The following is a 16,690-nucleotide window of genomic DNA, read 5'->3' as shown; positions in this document are numbered from 1 at the left end:
ATAAGTATAGTATTAACAAACAAGCTGTTCACTGGAAGTGTTTTGAAGTACTTATTCACGCTTGATTATTTTATTATTTTATAATCTGTGAATATGTAAATAACTGTGAAAGAATGTATCCCCCTGTGGCTCTGCAGTCTCTGTCCACCTTAATAAATTACCTCAGGCACCTGGCACAAGTTAAATTTTTCTGGGCAATTTGTTGTGCGTCTGTGTGGAAAAAAGCGGCCGTGAAAAAGGTTTAGCTTGTAACTGTGCTGTGACAGATGATAAATACTTAATCCTTCACTCTTGCCTCAGTGCATATTTTCTATAAAATTGTCACTTAAGTGTAGCTAATTCTTGTAAACTCAGTCTGTTCTTCATCTGTTCTTCCCCACTCCTCCAAACCATCTCTAAAATAAAAACCAAGCTGCAGTAAAATTAGAAATCATCTAATTTGTCTGAAGATGAATTGGTGTCACACAGGGTTTCATGTGTCATTTATCTTAATTACTTTTATAGTGCTGTTTCTCTTTGATTTGCCTGTTTTTGACCAGTGCTATGAAATTTAAAGAGGTTTCAGTTTCGGTAGACATACTCATCTCCATTCTGTCAATCACCCACCTCCATTTTAAAAGCTTGTTTCCTATATAATTTGTCATGCATTATGTCCCTGTCAGTATTGCTGAAACTTTATAACAGGTCTTGCACTTCAAAGGTTGTGAACTGTGCAAGATTTTGTTATGGATATGTGCTCCCTGAAGTGCCCTGCTAAGAATGTATGCTTTTCCCTAATGGAGTCATGTCATATACAGTTGAAGTCAGAAGTTTACATACAACTTAGCCAAATACATTTAAACTCAGTTTTTCATAATTCCTGACATTTAATCATAGAAAACATTCCCTGTCTTAGGTCTGTTAGGATCACTGCTTTATTTTAAGATTGTGAAATGTCAGAATAATAGTAGAGAGAATGATTTATTTCAGCTTTTGTTTCTTTCATCACATTCCTAGTGGGTCGTAAGTCTACGTACATACTATTTGGTAGAATTGCCTTTTTTTTTTTTTTTTTTTTTCAAATTTGGAATGCCCAATTCCCAATGCGCTCTACGTCCTCGTGGTGGCGTAGTGACTCCGTCTCAGTCTGGGTGGCAGAGTACGAATCTCAGTTGCATCTGAGACAGTCAATCCGTGCATCTTATCACGTGGCTTGTTGAGTGCGTTACCACGGAGAAATGGCGCGCGTGGAGGCTTCCACGCACAACTCACCATGCACCCCGCTGAGAGCAAGAATCACATTATTGTGACCACAAGGAGGTTACACCATTTGACTGTACCCTCCCTAGCAACCGGGCCAATTCAGTTGGTTAGGAGACCTGACTGGAGTCACTCAGCATGCCTTTGATTCAAACTCCCGACTCCAGGGGTGGCAGTCTTTACTCGCTAAGCTACCCAGGCTTTCCTCCAAACATAACGATGGTCATTATGGCCAAAGAGTTCAATTTTTGTTTCATTAGACCAGAGGACATTTCTCCAAAAAGTAAGAACTTTGTCCCCATGCACACTTGCAAACTGTAGTCTGGCTTTTTTATGGTAGTTTTGGAGCAGCCTTTCAAGGTTATGTCAATATGGGACTCGTTTTACTGTGGATATAGATACTTATCTACCTGTTTTCTCCAGCATCTTCACAAGGTTCTTTGCTGTTGTTCTGGGTTTGATTTGCAGTTTTTGCACAAACTGCATTCATCTCTAGGAGACAGAATGTGGACCTACTGTAATTGTGATATAATCAATTAAAAGTGAAAAAATCTGTTTTTAAACAAGTGTTGGAAAAAATAATCGTGTCATGCACAAATTGATATATTAAACGACTTGCCAAAACTATAGTTTGCTAAATCTGCGGAGTGGTTAAAAAATAGGTTTAATGACTTCAACCTTAGTTGTATGTAAACTTCTGACTTCATCTGTACATCGCCCCTCCCCACACATACTTTTTAATGATTATTTTCCACCCTCTGTCAGACTCTTAGACTTAAACGGTCTCTTTTATGCTGCTGTGCCAGTATGATTTTTTTTACACTTCCTCTTGCATGTAAAATGACATACAGCACTGTGCTGCACTTTTACTGGTGAGCTGTGGGTTTGCTGTTCAGTCCAATATAATTTTTAAAGTCGTCATGAAATCAAAATTGACCCAAAATGTATTTCTTTATTAATGCATGCTACTGGTCTTATTGTGAATGATTCAGCCATGCATATTTGCTATTTTATCATTTTGTTTTGACATTGTATAATTTAATCAAAATGTCATAACTTGCTGTTCCGGTGATACTGTATGAATGACTATTCTCTGCTGACGCATGGCCGAGCTGCAGTTAAGCCACGTTTTAGTCAGTTTTTACCCCTGTCTCTTCAAGAGCCTTTCATGTAATAATAAAAAAAAGAACCTGCTCCAAAGCAGCTAATGCAGAGATGAAGAGGTACATTTTCAGTTCTTTACCTCCCACAACCCTGTTCTCTACCCCAACCTACCTTAATTACTGGCCCACTGGCTTGAATTTACATTGCGAATTTCACAGTTGGGTTCAAGACATTTCTCACCTGAATGCTTCCAAAGGTGATGACTTCAGAGTCAGTCAAATGCTGAAAAAGTTGCTGGAGTTATTCATATTTTTTAATGCAAGCATCTTTTGGAGATGTCTTTGGGACGTTCAGTAAGATTGGGTGTTCTTTATTCTTTTTATTTAGTGTGTCGTTAAAATGCAGTATTGTGATCTTTTACTCTTGTTTCTCATTCATCTGCATTGGAGTTGCACAACAGCTCCAGTCTTGTAGTAATCAAAGGCATCGCTGTGCTGTGTGTGTGTTTGGGCTGGATATGTATTAATGTTGTCAACTAGATCATTGTTTGGATCTCAAGTCTGTGGAAAAGCAGGCCAGTATTAAAGTTGCTTTTCAGTTTCACTGGCTCTGACATGAGCAGCATGGTGGAAAGGTTTGTCGTATGCAAACTTGCATTCAGATCTGCTTCATGCAAAGCCCACTATTCACAATCCAATCAACAACCGGTGGATAAAATCAAGACCTCGCCTTTTTTTGTTCTATAAGCCACTATAAGTTCTACAAATTACAATATGGAAGTAAAGTCATTGCAATTTCCGTTTCATGCCGACATTAACTGCCCCATCCTTCCATAACAGCCTCTTGAAGGGACCTTTCCTGATGTCGGGATTTTTCGGTAGGATATGCTGAGCGGCAAGTTCTAAAGACAGGCAGGAACAGCACAAGGGTTGACAGACTTCCCCACATTTTAGTCTTATTCATTTGTCTGGTGTAATGTTATCTAAAATCATATTATCTGCACTATTTCTTTTGTATTACATCACCGGGACTGGGTGATCAAAGTTTATTAATACTGAATAGCCGTTGTTGATATATAAGATATAGATATATCTTAAGTTTTCTAATGTATTCATCTTTCTGATGTCAGAAATTTCGCGGCATAATACATTTTTGCAGTATTTTCAATACACAGTCTTGTTGGACTTGGGAGTAAGTTTGATTCTTCATATGGTCCCTCAAAGTTATTTATAATAACTTGTCGGGAGCTTTTAGCCATACTGGTCTCAGTTTACAGACACAGCACTTTCTGATGAGTCCATAGCATTGTGGTTCCCAAAGGGTTTTTTTTTTTATAGTGAGAGAAGCTTTCCAGCTCATTAGACCATGGCTGTTAGAGCAGCACCTGAAAGCTCCGTCTGAATGCCAGCTCGCTGCACCTGGGTGTCTGTGGGCTGTAATAGGCAGAGAGCAGGGAGAAGCTGTGTATGGACATTTATGTCTGCATTACGTCTTCTTGAGTCTAGGTCATAACAGGCAAATCTAATCTGTTAGCTGGGCCCAGGATCGACCCTCTACTGGCAAATGGACCTCTTAGTGTACTGTTTGGCCACAGCCTTCCCTACACCCTTCTGCAATCATGGTGACAGGGCTGAACATTAAGAGGACAGCCCGACATTTCCTTGTTTACCTCAAAGAAGAGTTATGTCGCCAGCAGGGACCTGTATTAAATTCAGTGCTGTGTTTGTTGTCTGATTTGCTAAGTGCCCACAGAGTAAAATAGTTTATATAACCATTAGTGCACTCTTCACGGAAGAAGCAGTCAGCTGGTTCAGAATAGACAAGATTCCTGAGGCAAAACTAGACTTACCTGTTATTGTCTAGATCAGATGCACAAGAAGATTTGTAGATTTATTACATTGAGTTTTGTTATTTTTTGGCAGATTTTTATCCTTAAGTTAAATGCAATTACAAGTATAGTGTAGAGAGTGGATTGTTTGAATTTTATTAGTAGGGCCCATATTATTAATTAGCCTGTGTTCTGCTTGTGTGTACTGGTCTTGGGTTGCACTGAGAGACCCATTTAAAATGCAACATAATGCAGAATGCATCTCTTTAGTTAAATATAACAAGAAATGCATTGTTCTTGTAATCTGCTGCTGTTATATTTGGTTAGATCAGAGCCATATAGAGAGAGAGTTGCGACAACTCCATTGACTCCAATGGAACGTTTTTTTACAGCAATGGCGGCTCGTGGAGCCTCTCAATAGTTCCCGGAAGTAGCAGCAAACACATGCCGCGCCGCAGAGACAAACCGTTTGCGACGCACTTTTAAAAGGTGAGACGTTTAAAGAATAATATTATCTTATTCTGTATATTATCAGTACATCTAAATAAAAATAACTTGTAAATTAAAACCTTATAGTTGAGTATTACTCATTAAATTAGGAGATAAGGGATGTTATCGGATAACTAACAGATTAGGCAAGGATTGGAGCTGGATAAAGTTAGTAACTGAACACCCTATTAATTGTAAAATCTGTTCTCTTGATTCAGTTTCATCCATCGTTTTTAAAAAAAAAGTAATATCAGTAATATATTATTACAATTTAAAATAACTGTTTTCTATTTTAATGTATTTTAAAATGTAATTTACTCCTGTGATGCCAAGCTGAATTTTCAGCCTCATTACTTTTGAACGGCAGTTTATATACGAGTATGCTTAAGTTGTTTTAAAGCTGAATATATTGTGTATATGAATAAGTATTGTAAGAATTATACATTAGATATATAATATTTATAATACATAAATAATTATATTACTATATATAGAATTGTAAATTGTAAACAATAAGCTTCATTTCACTAAATTTTACATTTACGTAACTGCTGCTAATAGTTAATAGTTCATTGACCCATTGTGCGGTGCGAGCTGGAAATCACCTGTCACCAGCCTGTCTCTGTACTATCTGAAAAGTCATAAATATGACATTAGTTACCTTGAGATTAGTGAAAACAATGAACATGAGGTAACATAAAAGGCAACAGAAACCCTAGCCTGAAATAAGTTGAGGCAAATAACAGTAGCTGAACACTAATCCTCAAATATTAGCTGATTTGATCTTTAAAAAACAACATCGCTGTAACAACATACTCATGCTACATACATATGTCGGTGTGTTACATAAATATATAAAATAAATGCATTTATTGACTACTAATTACCAGAAATCGCAGTTCTGTCACTCTACTCTAACAGTTTGAAATGCTGCCAAAGCACTTCCTGGAACTATCTGAAGTCCACGTGAATCACGTGACGATCAAGCATTTAGAACTTCCGTTGTCGCAACTCTCTCTCTATATGGCTCTGGGTTAGATATAAGGACCATGCCTTATTTTCACATGAAATAAATTGCTGTATCTGTAATATGTAATAGTGGTTGACGGATATATCGGCACATTTTTGGCAGATTTTCCTGTTTAGTCCAATAAACATCTGTGTGCATGTGAAGGAGCCGTCTGAGACGTGTAAATGACCAATCAAAGTTAATTTTGTTGTTATGTGCCATTGTGTTACAGCATAATCTACTGGTGTTCAACAAAGTCTCATTTAAACTAGCGGTGGGTAAAAATATTGATTTTCCCATGAGTCGATCTCGATTCTTAAATCCCAAGATCTATCTTTTACTCTATACTGCATGAAAAGAGCTATATCCAGACCAATAGATTCTGGTATAAACAGCTGAATTTCAGAAATATTCCGAAATCTATTGGCCCGGAGTCTCAAATTCCACAGGCCCGTATCTGATGTTATACCATAGTAACTGATGATTCCTTCAGTGAAATGGCCATTTGTTGCCATTGTAAGTAATCCCCATACATTTTCTGTTAGGAGACTTTTTCACACCAGAGTCACATCTGCATTTCTCATCTTTTAGATAAAATGGTCACCCCTATTGGCCATTTATCTCAAACTGGATTGGCTGCCCTTAAATTTAACCTACTATTAAATCTTGACAACCATTAGGTCACTGCATACACTGGCTTTCATTTTAATGGTTACTATTTATTTAGCACATCCTTAAATCTTGACAGCTATTGGCCCACAGCATGCATTGGCTTTAATTTTATTGGTTAAACTTAAAATTTAGCCCACCCAATCACAAACAACATTTAAGCTTATGCTTTTTATTACAGGACTTTAATCAATGTTGACAACATAAATGTTGAAACAATAATTGGGTTAAAATATCTTTATTTAAAAGGAAATACACAAAATATAACAATAATAAAATATGCAAACATCAGAAACACGTTGTTAAGCTTCAATTAGTGTTCAGTAAATTAACTGGCATCTGACTCTGTCCTTGTCATCACATGATCAGGACTGCATCAGGTGTCTTTTATAGCTCCTGGAACAGAGCTTCTCAAAGCTGCTGGTTTTACAACTGACACTGGCCAATACAACACCATCTTCTTCATCAGACATCATGTCAACGGAATACAAAATCCTGTGTCTGTCTCTGTTGACCTGGTCTCCAGCAACTGCAAAACACAACAGTAATTTAACAACTGAAAAATGCACAATTAAAGAACTCCTAACAACATATGCATTAAAAAATATATATTAACCAAATAATAGATTTTAATTTGCCTCCGCGTCTGAGACCATCAACCCACGCATCTTATCACGTGGCTTGTTGAGTGCATTACCACGGAGAACTAGCGCATGTGGAGGCTTCACGCTATTCTCTGAGGCATCAAAGCACAACTTTCCTCCCGCCCCACCGAGAGCAAACCACATTATAGTGACCACGAGAAGGTTACCCCATGTGACTCTACCCTCCCTAGCAACCGGGCCAATTTGGTTGCTTAGGAGACCTGGCTGGAGTCACACAGCACACTCTGGGATTCAAACTAGCGAACTCCAGGGGTGGTACCCAGGCCCCTTCTTTGCCACAATCTTGATTGAGTGCCTCAGCTCTGCCTTTTTCTGGATTAAATTAGGAAAACGTCTTCCTCGTAGTTTAATTATAAGTCTTGCAGGATGCTTAAAATATTGTTAGTAATACAGTAGAAGACAGTTAAACCAACATACAATGGATATTAAAAGATTGCAACAACAGTTTGAATGTTACCTTATATTATCTCTGAAGATGAGTTGAGTCTGATCATGTGGGAAAAAAAGATTTTGTGGAAAAGAGGAACCATTATGTGAGAGATAATAATCAGTTAAAATCAGATGAATTTAAATACAGTATTGGTATTTAATACAGTATAAATAATCTATTTTACCTGGTTAGTGGATTATTTTAAGACATTTTTATTAGAATGTTGCAGTCTGACAGTCTGTCTGTAGCATCTCTAGGTGTGTTTGAAATAACTCAAATCTGACCAGAGATCAGGTGATGGAGGTGTGTATGTGGATATTGGGGGGGTGGTCAGTCATGAATAGTCGACAATTGTGGAGACTGGGGCTAGTTGTTAAACTTGTTGCTCCAGAAAATATCTTTCAGAATAAGTTACATTTATTTTTAAAAATGTTTATTGAGTTGAGTGAGCAACTCACAATAGCTGGTGAGTTGCTGGTCACCAGCTATTGTTGTATTTTGGCTACTAGTCAGCCAGCATGGGATGTAAGTGTGCTAGTGGCTGGCTGCACCTGGCTTTTAAACTAGCTTAACCAGCTGCATCAGAATGATCAGGTCAGGCAGCTTTACCAGCTAGTTTTAATCTTAAAAATCACGTCTATGCTGGTCCACAGCATAACCAGCCTCAGCAATGTTTTTACCTGTGGAACATATTGCTGGCAGACGTGTACTTAGTACTTCAAAAACTTCACTTACCCTGATGCCATCCCAGATGTGTATGACTTTCTTCAGCAGAATACAAATGAAGATTTTTTAGAAATTTTTAGAACTCTTCAAAGGTGCCAGCTCTTTGATGGTCCAAAAGTCAAATTTTGAGAGAATTTTGGCAGCATAAAAGTAATCCAATCGATCAATGAATGTCTTCTGAAGCAAATCGATAAGTTTATGTAAGAAACAAGTCGATAATTAAAGTGTTTTTAACTTTAAATCAGCGCTTCCATCCAGGGCTCTGATGCTGTTTCAAATGGCCGAACTCTCACGTATCACTTTTTAAAAGTTAATAAAGTTTTAATTATCAATTAATATAATATTAATATAATTTTTTTACACAAACGTATCAAGACATTCATTGATTGACTGAAGTAATGTGGATTACTTTTATGCTGCTTAAAAATGACTTTCAGACCGTCAAAGTTTTGGTACCTGTGTACTTCCATTATAAGGACGTGACAGAGCTCTTATCTTCTTCTAAACATCTTAATTTGTGTTCTGCTTAAGAAAGAGAGTCATACACATCAGGGTAATATAATTTACTGTCATATTAAGTTGTGGGATGTGATATACTGTATGTATCGGCATTATATGGGCAAAAACCGCTTGAGTGACGTGCTGTTCTGGGTACACACTCGAATACGCTGTTGTCCGCGCTCTCAGAGCTGTTCATGTTATAAATCACCGGGTTGGGGTTAGTTTATCAAGTAGGACTTTGGGTTTGGATTTGTAATTTCAGAAATAAAAAACAGGCCTTCCATACTTGTTTTGCCCACACGCTCGCACTCACAGATCCGCGCAAATGTATTAGTTAGGTGCCGTTCACACTGAATATGTTTTTGCATGTGTCCGCTTAGTTTTTTGATTGTTTTCCTATGTAAACACACTGGATAAACATCTTTTACAGCTGCACTGAGTCTCGCTGTTTCTTCAGTGTGTCACTCATGACCAGCACATTTTTAGACACTGTGACACGCCCCCGCTGTCAGACAGTGGACTGGAGGGTAGCCCTCTGTACACATTTTGTTCTGGGACCAAGAATTCCTAACTGCAGCCCTGAGACCACTAATATGTGTCTGATTTTCTCCTCTTATCCTTTAAGGTGCTGTAATTGGGGACGGTCAATCGGCAGTGGCTAGCAACATCGCTAACACCACCTATCGTCTGCAGTGGTGGGACTTCACCCATTTCGACTTGCCCGAAATCAGTAATGGTGAGTGGTTGAAGGGGAGTGTCAAAACCAATAATGACAAATAGGCTGTTATATTAAGGATGATGTCATGTGTGGCATTTTCCAGAAAGGCACATGAATGTTCTTCTGAGGTTTAATATTTGCCATGCGCCCATCCACCTGTTCAGAAACACAAAATGCTTCAATACCCCACAGTGTTGAGGGCATTGGAGCAAGGGAAAAAGCAGCTCTATGAAAGAGTAGCTGGAGAGAAAGGTAAGAATAAGCACTGCACATAGCGCAAGACTAAAGCTGATGGAGGGCAGATGCAATGGACAGAAGAGGAAATTGGTCACATATTAGAGCCATTTTCTTCCCTCTTCTCTCTTTCTTTCCCTCTATCATCATGCGTTACTGGAAGCTCTTGGCGATTACACAGGGCTGATTACTAGATTACTGACTGATTCTTGTTATCTGGGTTTGATCTCACAACTGGCGGGACTTAGGCACTAGCATTTGTTCAGCATGTGAGAATCTTTAATATCTCAGAAAAAAAGGTGGGTGCCCTTAGGGCATGTGTATACTACCAGATATACTGTCGAAAAATGTGTGTTGTGAATACCTTGTTTGTGTAGTGGTATGAAGAAAGGTAGCGTAAAACAAAATCAAAGTTAATCCATATAATATTCAGTTTGACCTTCGCTTATCTGTAAACCCAGATGTACCTTCTCTTCCTGAGAATCTGTTGATGGATGAAGAGTTTTATTTGTCAGTTCTGTCAGAGACCTAATAATTCTTATATACACCGATCTCCCACAGACAGCACAATAAATCTGATACAGTTCAAACACCACTGGGCCTATAGTCTAAAATGCAACACAAAAATAAAGCTGAATAGCACACTTCTTATCATACATGCAAAAGTGTAACCCATTGTCATTTCAGGTCTGGTTTTATCAGATAGCTTCTTGAGAGGACAATAAAGATTTTGTTGGAATTTTTGTTGAGCTATTCAAATGTGTAAGATTGTTTTGGAAAATCTCATTATTCTTATTGATGGCTTGCAGAATCCCTGGCTTTGCTCCTACCATCCTAAAAAAAAGTCTCCAGGTTTGCAACATCCTACAAAATATTGGACACTATGACTGTGCAACATCTTATCCAATTTTTGTGAGAGCGCTAATTCTAAGTGCAATTTTCGTGCCAGCGCAAAGCGGGGGTGGGAGTGTTTGCAATAAGTGTGGGTCTGAAAATAGTGTGAAAATAGAGTGGAACATCAAATTATGTCCATGACTGTCAATGTTGTCATCGTTTTATGAAACAAAAATGTATGAGATTCGTTAAACAATTTTTAGGTCATGGTTTGTTTTTCAATTATTATTATTATTATTATGTTTATATTTATAATTGTATTTATGATCTTATTTATTTAGGTATTTCCACCTATTGTTGCAGAGTGATTTTTAAGTCACTGCAAAAGGGGCTGGTGATAGAAGTTGGAGAGAATAAAATGTTTGGGTTTGGTATTTTTTTAACACTTCGTTATTTTAATTATATTTTCGTTTTCTTGAATTTGGAAACATTCTTGGTTTAATCTTTCATGTTTTAATGACCGGTAGAAGTGAAGTGCTTGCTGATACAATTACTGTAAATACTAGCCATGATTTTTGTGTCAGTAGATTAAATTATTAATATTACTTAAATTCTCTATAATTTTATAATCCTGAAAAGTAAATCCAAATCCTGAAGAGAAACACATTTTCCATACATATAAAAGGAGTGCGTCACTGTCACAGAAATATGCCGTATTTCTGTTCTTCTAATTCATTGCATACAGTCCATTTACACTCCCAACTTCTTACGAATGTTCTGTCTTTGTTTATATTGCTGGTGCTTGACAGGGAATGGACTATATAATAGGATGCAGGCAGTGCCAGAGAAGAACCTCAGAATTAAATTGCAATTGTTCGAGCCCATTAGCACTTTGCGCATGCAATTTCCCCAAACCGACTTGCGCCTAAACATAGTACATGCTTGTGCAAAAATACAAAAACTTCTAGGCCATGCCCATTGAATTTGTGTGTATGACTTATGGCATAGTGCTGCACTTAGCAATAATGCTCTTAAAATAGGGCCCATGGTTTGTTGTGGCTTATTGTCTTTTAGCTTTAAAAAAAAAATTCAAATAAGATAGTTGTTTGACATCCTTAAAACAGATTTTCCATCCAACTTCATTGTATGAATTTGATTTGCACAAGCAATTTATTCTAATTTGTTATTATATCCCTATTTGTACAAGGAGAGAGAGAGTGCACAGGGCTAGTCATAGGCATTCCAAGTAGTGATCAAAGGAAGTCTTAACAGTCAGATTTGAACCATGATTGCATTTTAAATGTGTGAACAGATATACAGAAACTCTGTAACTAAAAATCAAACACACGGAAAAAGTCTAGTTACATTTTATACAGGAATTTTAACAGACAGTAAGAAGAAGAAAGCCCATCATTTGCACATAACTTGCACACTGACTTTTGATTCTGAATTTTAGCCAACATCGATCACATACAGTATTTTGTTATTTAATGCCTTAAGGGACATCAAAGCCAACAGTTATTGGATATACACAGCTCTCACCATGAAATTCTTCATTTGTAATCAGAGTTGAGGGTGCACATAGGGTCAGATATGCTACAGCATCACTGGAGTAAATGGGACAACTCTAGGGGAAGTAGAGTAGGATAGCGTCAGCTTTGCAGAACACTGACCTCCTGGTAAGAAGCCATCTTCACTGGCCAGCAAGCTGCCATCACTCTACAGTGACCTGAGTGCATTCTTCTGTCCTCCCATATCGTACACATTTTCTCTGCTACATCAATACACTCCAATCCCAAATACAAGATCAGTCATTATATGCATTATGGATTAGATAAGCTGAGTTACTGATTTTGAGTCCCATTTGTGCAGCAGTCACAGCAGTGAGTAAAACCTAAACAGTTCATGTTTAATTTGTGGACCGTATTGCTTTAAAAACACCTAAGATCAAAACATTTGCATTGGAATAATGTGTGACTGCATGTGCTCTCTGTAGCTGTTAATTCAGTTCAAGTACTATTGTGAACCTTTTTTTTGGTGGCCTTTATGATCCTTTCTTTCTCCATAATTATTTTAAAGCTGTCTTGTTTAATTGTTAGAAAAAGCACCTAATCATTCTAGAAATACTTGTACTAAGATTATGCTGTAGCTTAAATATCGCAGAATCTCTTATTAACATTCTGACATATTAAGAAAATGTTTTCCATTTAAAGAAATTAGGTAAAAGGACTCATCTGTTAGGAATCCAATTTACTTGTTACAAATAGCTTGTCAGACTTCAGTCTTGAAGATAATGATTTGTGTAGATGGGACATGTTATGAATTTTTAGTCTCTTTTTGATTAGAATATGAGAAATGTAATTATTTTCACTGCAGATTATTGAAGCCCTTTAGCTCTGTCAAGATGTGCTTGATAATGGAAGTTAAGTTGAATGTGAGAGCCCTTTTCTCTTGTGTCCTTTTGATGACTGTAATTTAATTCCAGATCTTTGACCTGAAACCTGTAAAGACATCAGATCAGTTCAGAGTGTACATTCTCATCCTTCATTAAACCTCTGTGCTCCAGCTTTCTCACTATCCCCCTCTCATTTTTAGAGAACAAAAATTTTGACCTAGCTTCTGATCTGTTCTCAGTATCTGTAATCTTTTAAATCTTAATTTGCCACATTTTCTCAGAGGTCCCACAAGTAGCATTTTTTTAATATTGCTTTTTACTTTTTATCTTGTACATCATTTTTACCCACCAATGTTTCACAGAACTTATGCAAAGACTAAGTTTCAGAACCAATTAAAAAGTTCAAGACTTTTCAGAAATGTTAGAGCAGAGGATGATTTTGAGTAACCAGCAGAGACAGTGGACAAATCCTCATAAACCTACATTGGATGTTGGAAGCTCCTAATGAGAAACCTTTTACATCATCCTTGCACAGCCAATTAATGTCAGGAATCTGCTGGGAATCATAAATCAGTGTAATTGTTCTTGCACTAAACATAAACCATCACGACTGATTTATCAAATTAACACCATCCATCTTTTTAATGCGTAATTAGGAATTGGCCAGTTGTTGGCGTTTGTTGGTGTGCTTGCATGCAGGAGTGTGGTCTTGGCAGAAAGAAAACATTGACGTCTCTTTCTCTCCAGTAGTTCTTCACTTGTCCTTCAGCTTGTTAAAGCTTCAGCCCTGTGTACTGTCTTTTGTTCTATATAAAGACCAAAACAGAAGATCGTAGACGAGACATTTCCAAGCCGTTCGTAGATGTTCTGATCGTAGATGTTTTAGCTCCTGAAATCAAATGTGAAATCGCTTGATTGCCAAGGGCTATTTGGACTTTTGCTGAGAAGGCAGCACTCACTGGCTTTACTTTTAATCTGGAGAACTTTGAGTCATTAATGAGGTCAAATTAATAATTTTGTGTCAATTCAAGTTAAATTCTCCATCTATCTTTTTTGCAATCAAAAGTCCATTCTTGATAGAGAAAGGGAGGTGTAGGAGTCTGTGATCAAGATATGTATGATTATGTCGTCCTTCCCTCCCCCTCCTTTTTTACATTTGTTTTTATGTGCATCCAGGTTCGCCGATACAGTATGCGGTTTTGTATGTGCAAACTCATTGGGTTCCAGTGCATTGAGAGGATTATTGTGACTTGGAAAACCTTAATGAAATTCAGACTGTCATTGCAGGGCTAATTGTTGCTCTAAGGTGTGTTTTATGTCGCTGTAAATTCTCAGCAGCTGAAAGGCAGTTGTGAGGATCTAAACTCCAGCTTTGATATAACAATACATTCATACTTACTCGCAAACACCAGGCCATTGATGCAAAAATGCAACAAGTCTATGAATATTATTTTTTCTGATAATCGAGGAGAGTTTTTTGTTAAAAGACTCTTAAAAACACATTAAATATATTGACGACTGTAAAGGAAATGATGTAGACCGTATCTGTATTATAAGGGGCCTGTAGTGCAAAATCCTAGCAGCAGCTGCTTTATTAAATCATTGCTGCAATAGCATGTCTGCATTTAATAAAAAGAAGAGCACAGCCATTTACTGTCTCATCTGTGGTAGCCAATATCAGTAGCCAATATCAGGAATCTAGTGGTGCCCAGGGAAAGCAGCTTTGCTCTCCTCGATACAGAAGAGGAACTGCAGGCTAGTCGATTGAGATGAACCACTATAATTATTGCTGTATAGTGAAAGCATGCATAATGCATGATTTTCATGCATTATATATAATCATGTTAGCCTTTATCCTTAATTCTGTCCATTTATTTTATTTCAGTACTTTGATTTTGTAGTTTGGAAATCAGAATTGAAATGGCAGTATTGAATAAATGTTTCTTAGTGTTTTGCACATTGGGACCCTTATAAAGATTGCTTGTCTGCATCTGCTCTTGGCGTGTTGTTTTACATTGTAGATCATTTTAACGGGGTATGGGATGGCACCATCAGATTAACCACCGTCTCTGTGTCAGGCTTCCCGTCGGCAAGCACCCACCTCTGACAGGCATCACTGAGCAACTGGGCATACACAAACATGCCAAGCATGAGGGAACGGAACCGCTGGCAGTGCTGTTCAGGTGGTCAGCCGACCCGTTAGAGGATAGCCTTCCTCAGGTTTCCAAAGATCAGGCAGTGTTCGGCCATCAGCTGCTGAGCCGTGAGCTGGGCTTCCACGGAGAGCAGCGGTAAAAGATGTAGCGCTCATTGGGCTTCTAGCCAGCCTGAGGCAGTAGCAGCCTGCTCAAAAAGCCCTATGAAGGCCTCCAGCTCATCCTGGGGCCCCGTCTTGGTCAACAGGAGAGGGGTAGGGCTGCTGCCCCTGGGAATTCGGCTGAGGACCTGCTTGGGGCTATCAGGCTCCACAGTGCCTGTCGATCCTCGGCCTGGGCATGGGCCTGCAGGGGCTATTGGAAACGCTGCTCCTGGGCAAAGAGAGCCTGATGGTGTTGCTCTTGAATGCCGGCGAGGGCACGGATGACTTCGCCCAGTGGTGAGGCTTCCATAATAGCACTTTCTCCAATTTTATGGGTTTCGGCACCAGTGTACAACAGTTCATAATAAGGAGAAAGCAGGAACCTGGTGTACAGTCAACGTATCTTTTATTTTACACTCAAATAAAAGAACAGCCTTCCAGTGGCAACGTAAATCAGGCTTTTCGACACACACACTTATGTGTCTTTTTGGCACTCCAACATACACACGCACAAAGGACAAGCATGTCAGTCTCTCTCAAATTCTAACTGGCTCATCCGGCTCGTCTTTATCCCCCTACCGGCCGATTAGTCCGATCCAGGGCTGGTCGTGTCCTCACGGCCCCGCCCTCCTCCTCGTCACAATCATATTAGACTTTGGGTTTGCAGTTCTGCTCAAATGGTGATGAGTTGTTGTTTTTAGAACAGGGGTCAGAAACCTTTTTGACATTTACATTAACATGTATGCATTTAGCAGACGCTTTTATCCAAAGTGACTTACAGTGCACTTATTACAGGGACAATCCCCCAGAGCAACATGGAGATAGTGCCTTGCTCAAGGACACAATGGTGGTGGCTGTGGGCATCGAACCAGTGACCTTCTGATTTCCAGCTCAGCACTTTAGCCACTACATTAACACTCATTATTTTCTACAAATAATTCCCCATAATGACAATGTGAAAGAAGTTTGTTTGAAATCTTTGCAAATTTATTAAAAATAAAAAATAAACATAAGTATTCATAGCCTTTACTATGACACTCAAAATTGAGTTCAGGTGCATCCTGTTTCCACTGATCATCCTTGAGATGTTTCTACAACTTGATTGGAGTCCATCTGTGGTAAATTCAGTTGATTGGACATGATTTGGAAAGGCACACACCTGTCTATATTAGGTCCCACAGTTAACAGTGCATGTAAGAGCACAAACCAAGCCATGAAGTCCAAGGAATTGTCTGTAGACCTCCGAGACAGGATTGTATCGAGGCACAGATCTGGGGAAGGGTACAGAAAAATGTCTGCAGCATTGAAGGTCCCAATGAGCACAGTGGCCTCCATCATCCATAAATGGAAGAAGTTTGGAACCACCAGGACTCTTCCTCAGGGCCTCTCTGCTATTTTGGAAGGAAATTGGTACTTTAATTCAACAACGTGGTATTCAGCTGATCACAAAGTATATTCAGGACATTACTGATGTAATAAACAGCACAGTCACTATTTTGAAAAAAATAACAAAAAATAGACTGGCATGTCTTAAGGTCAATATTAGGTAA

At 38.4% G+C, this 16,690-nt stretch overlaps 1 protein-coding gene across 3 annotated transcripts in view; it reads left to right on the top strand.

Annotated features, from left to right (window-relative positions):
* Nucleotides 1-16,690, top strand: part of ambra1a (autophagy/beclin-1 regulator 1a) — a 92,818-nt gene that overhangs the window by 29,031 nt on the left and 47,097 nt on the right. For all 3 annotated transcript variants that reach the window (XM_052153782.1, XM_052153772.1, XM_052153790.1), the window contains exon 12: nt 9,286-9,396. In XM_052153782.1, coding sequence (XP_052009742.1) covers nt 9,286-9,396 — 111 coding nt within the window. The remainder of the gene's footprint in view (nt 1-9,285; nt 9,397-16,690) is intronic.

This window comes from Xyrauchen texanus, chromosome 2, assembly GCF_025860055.1.
Source record: "Xyrauchen texanus isolate HMW12.3.18 chromosome 2, RBS_HiC_50CHRs, whole genome shotgun sequence".
In the NCBI taxonomy this organism is placed as follows: Eukaryota; Metazoa; Chordata; class Actinopteri; order Cypriniformes; family Catostomidae; genus Xyrauchen; species Xyrauchen texanus.
This window is presented reverse-complemented; position numbering and strand designations above follow the sequence as displayed.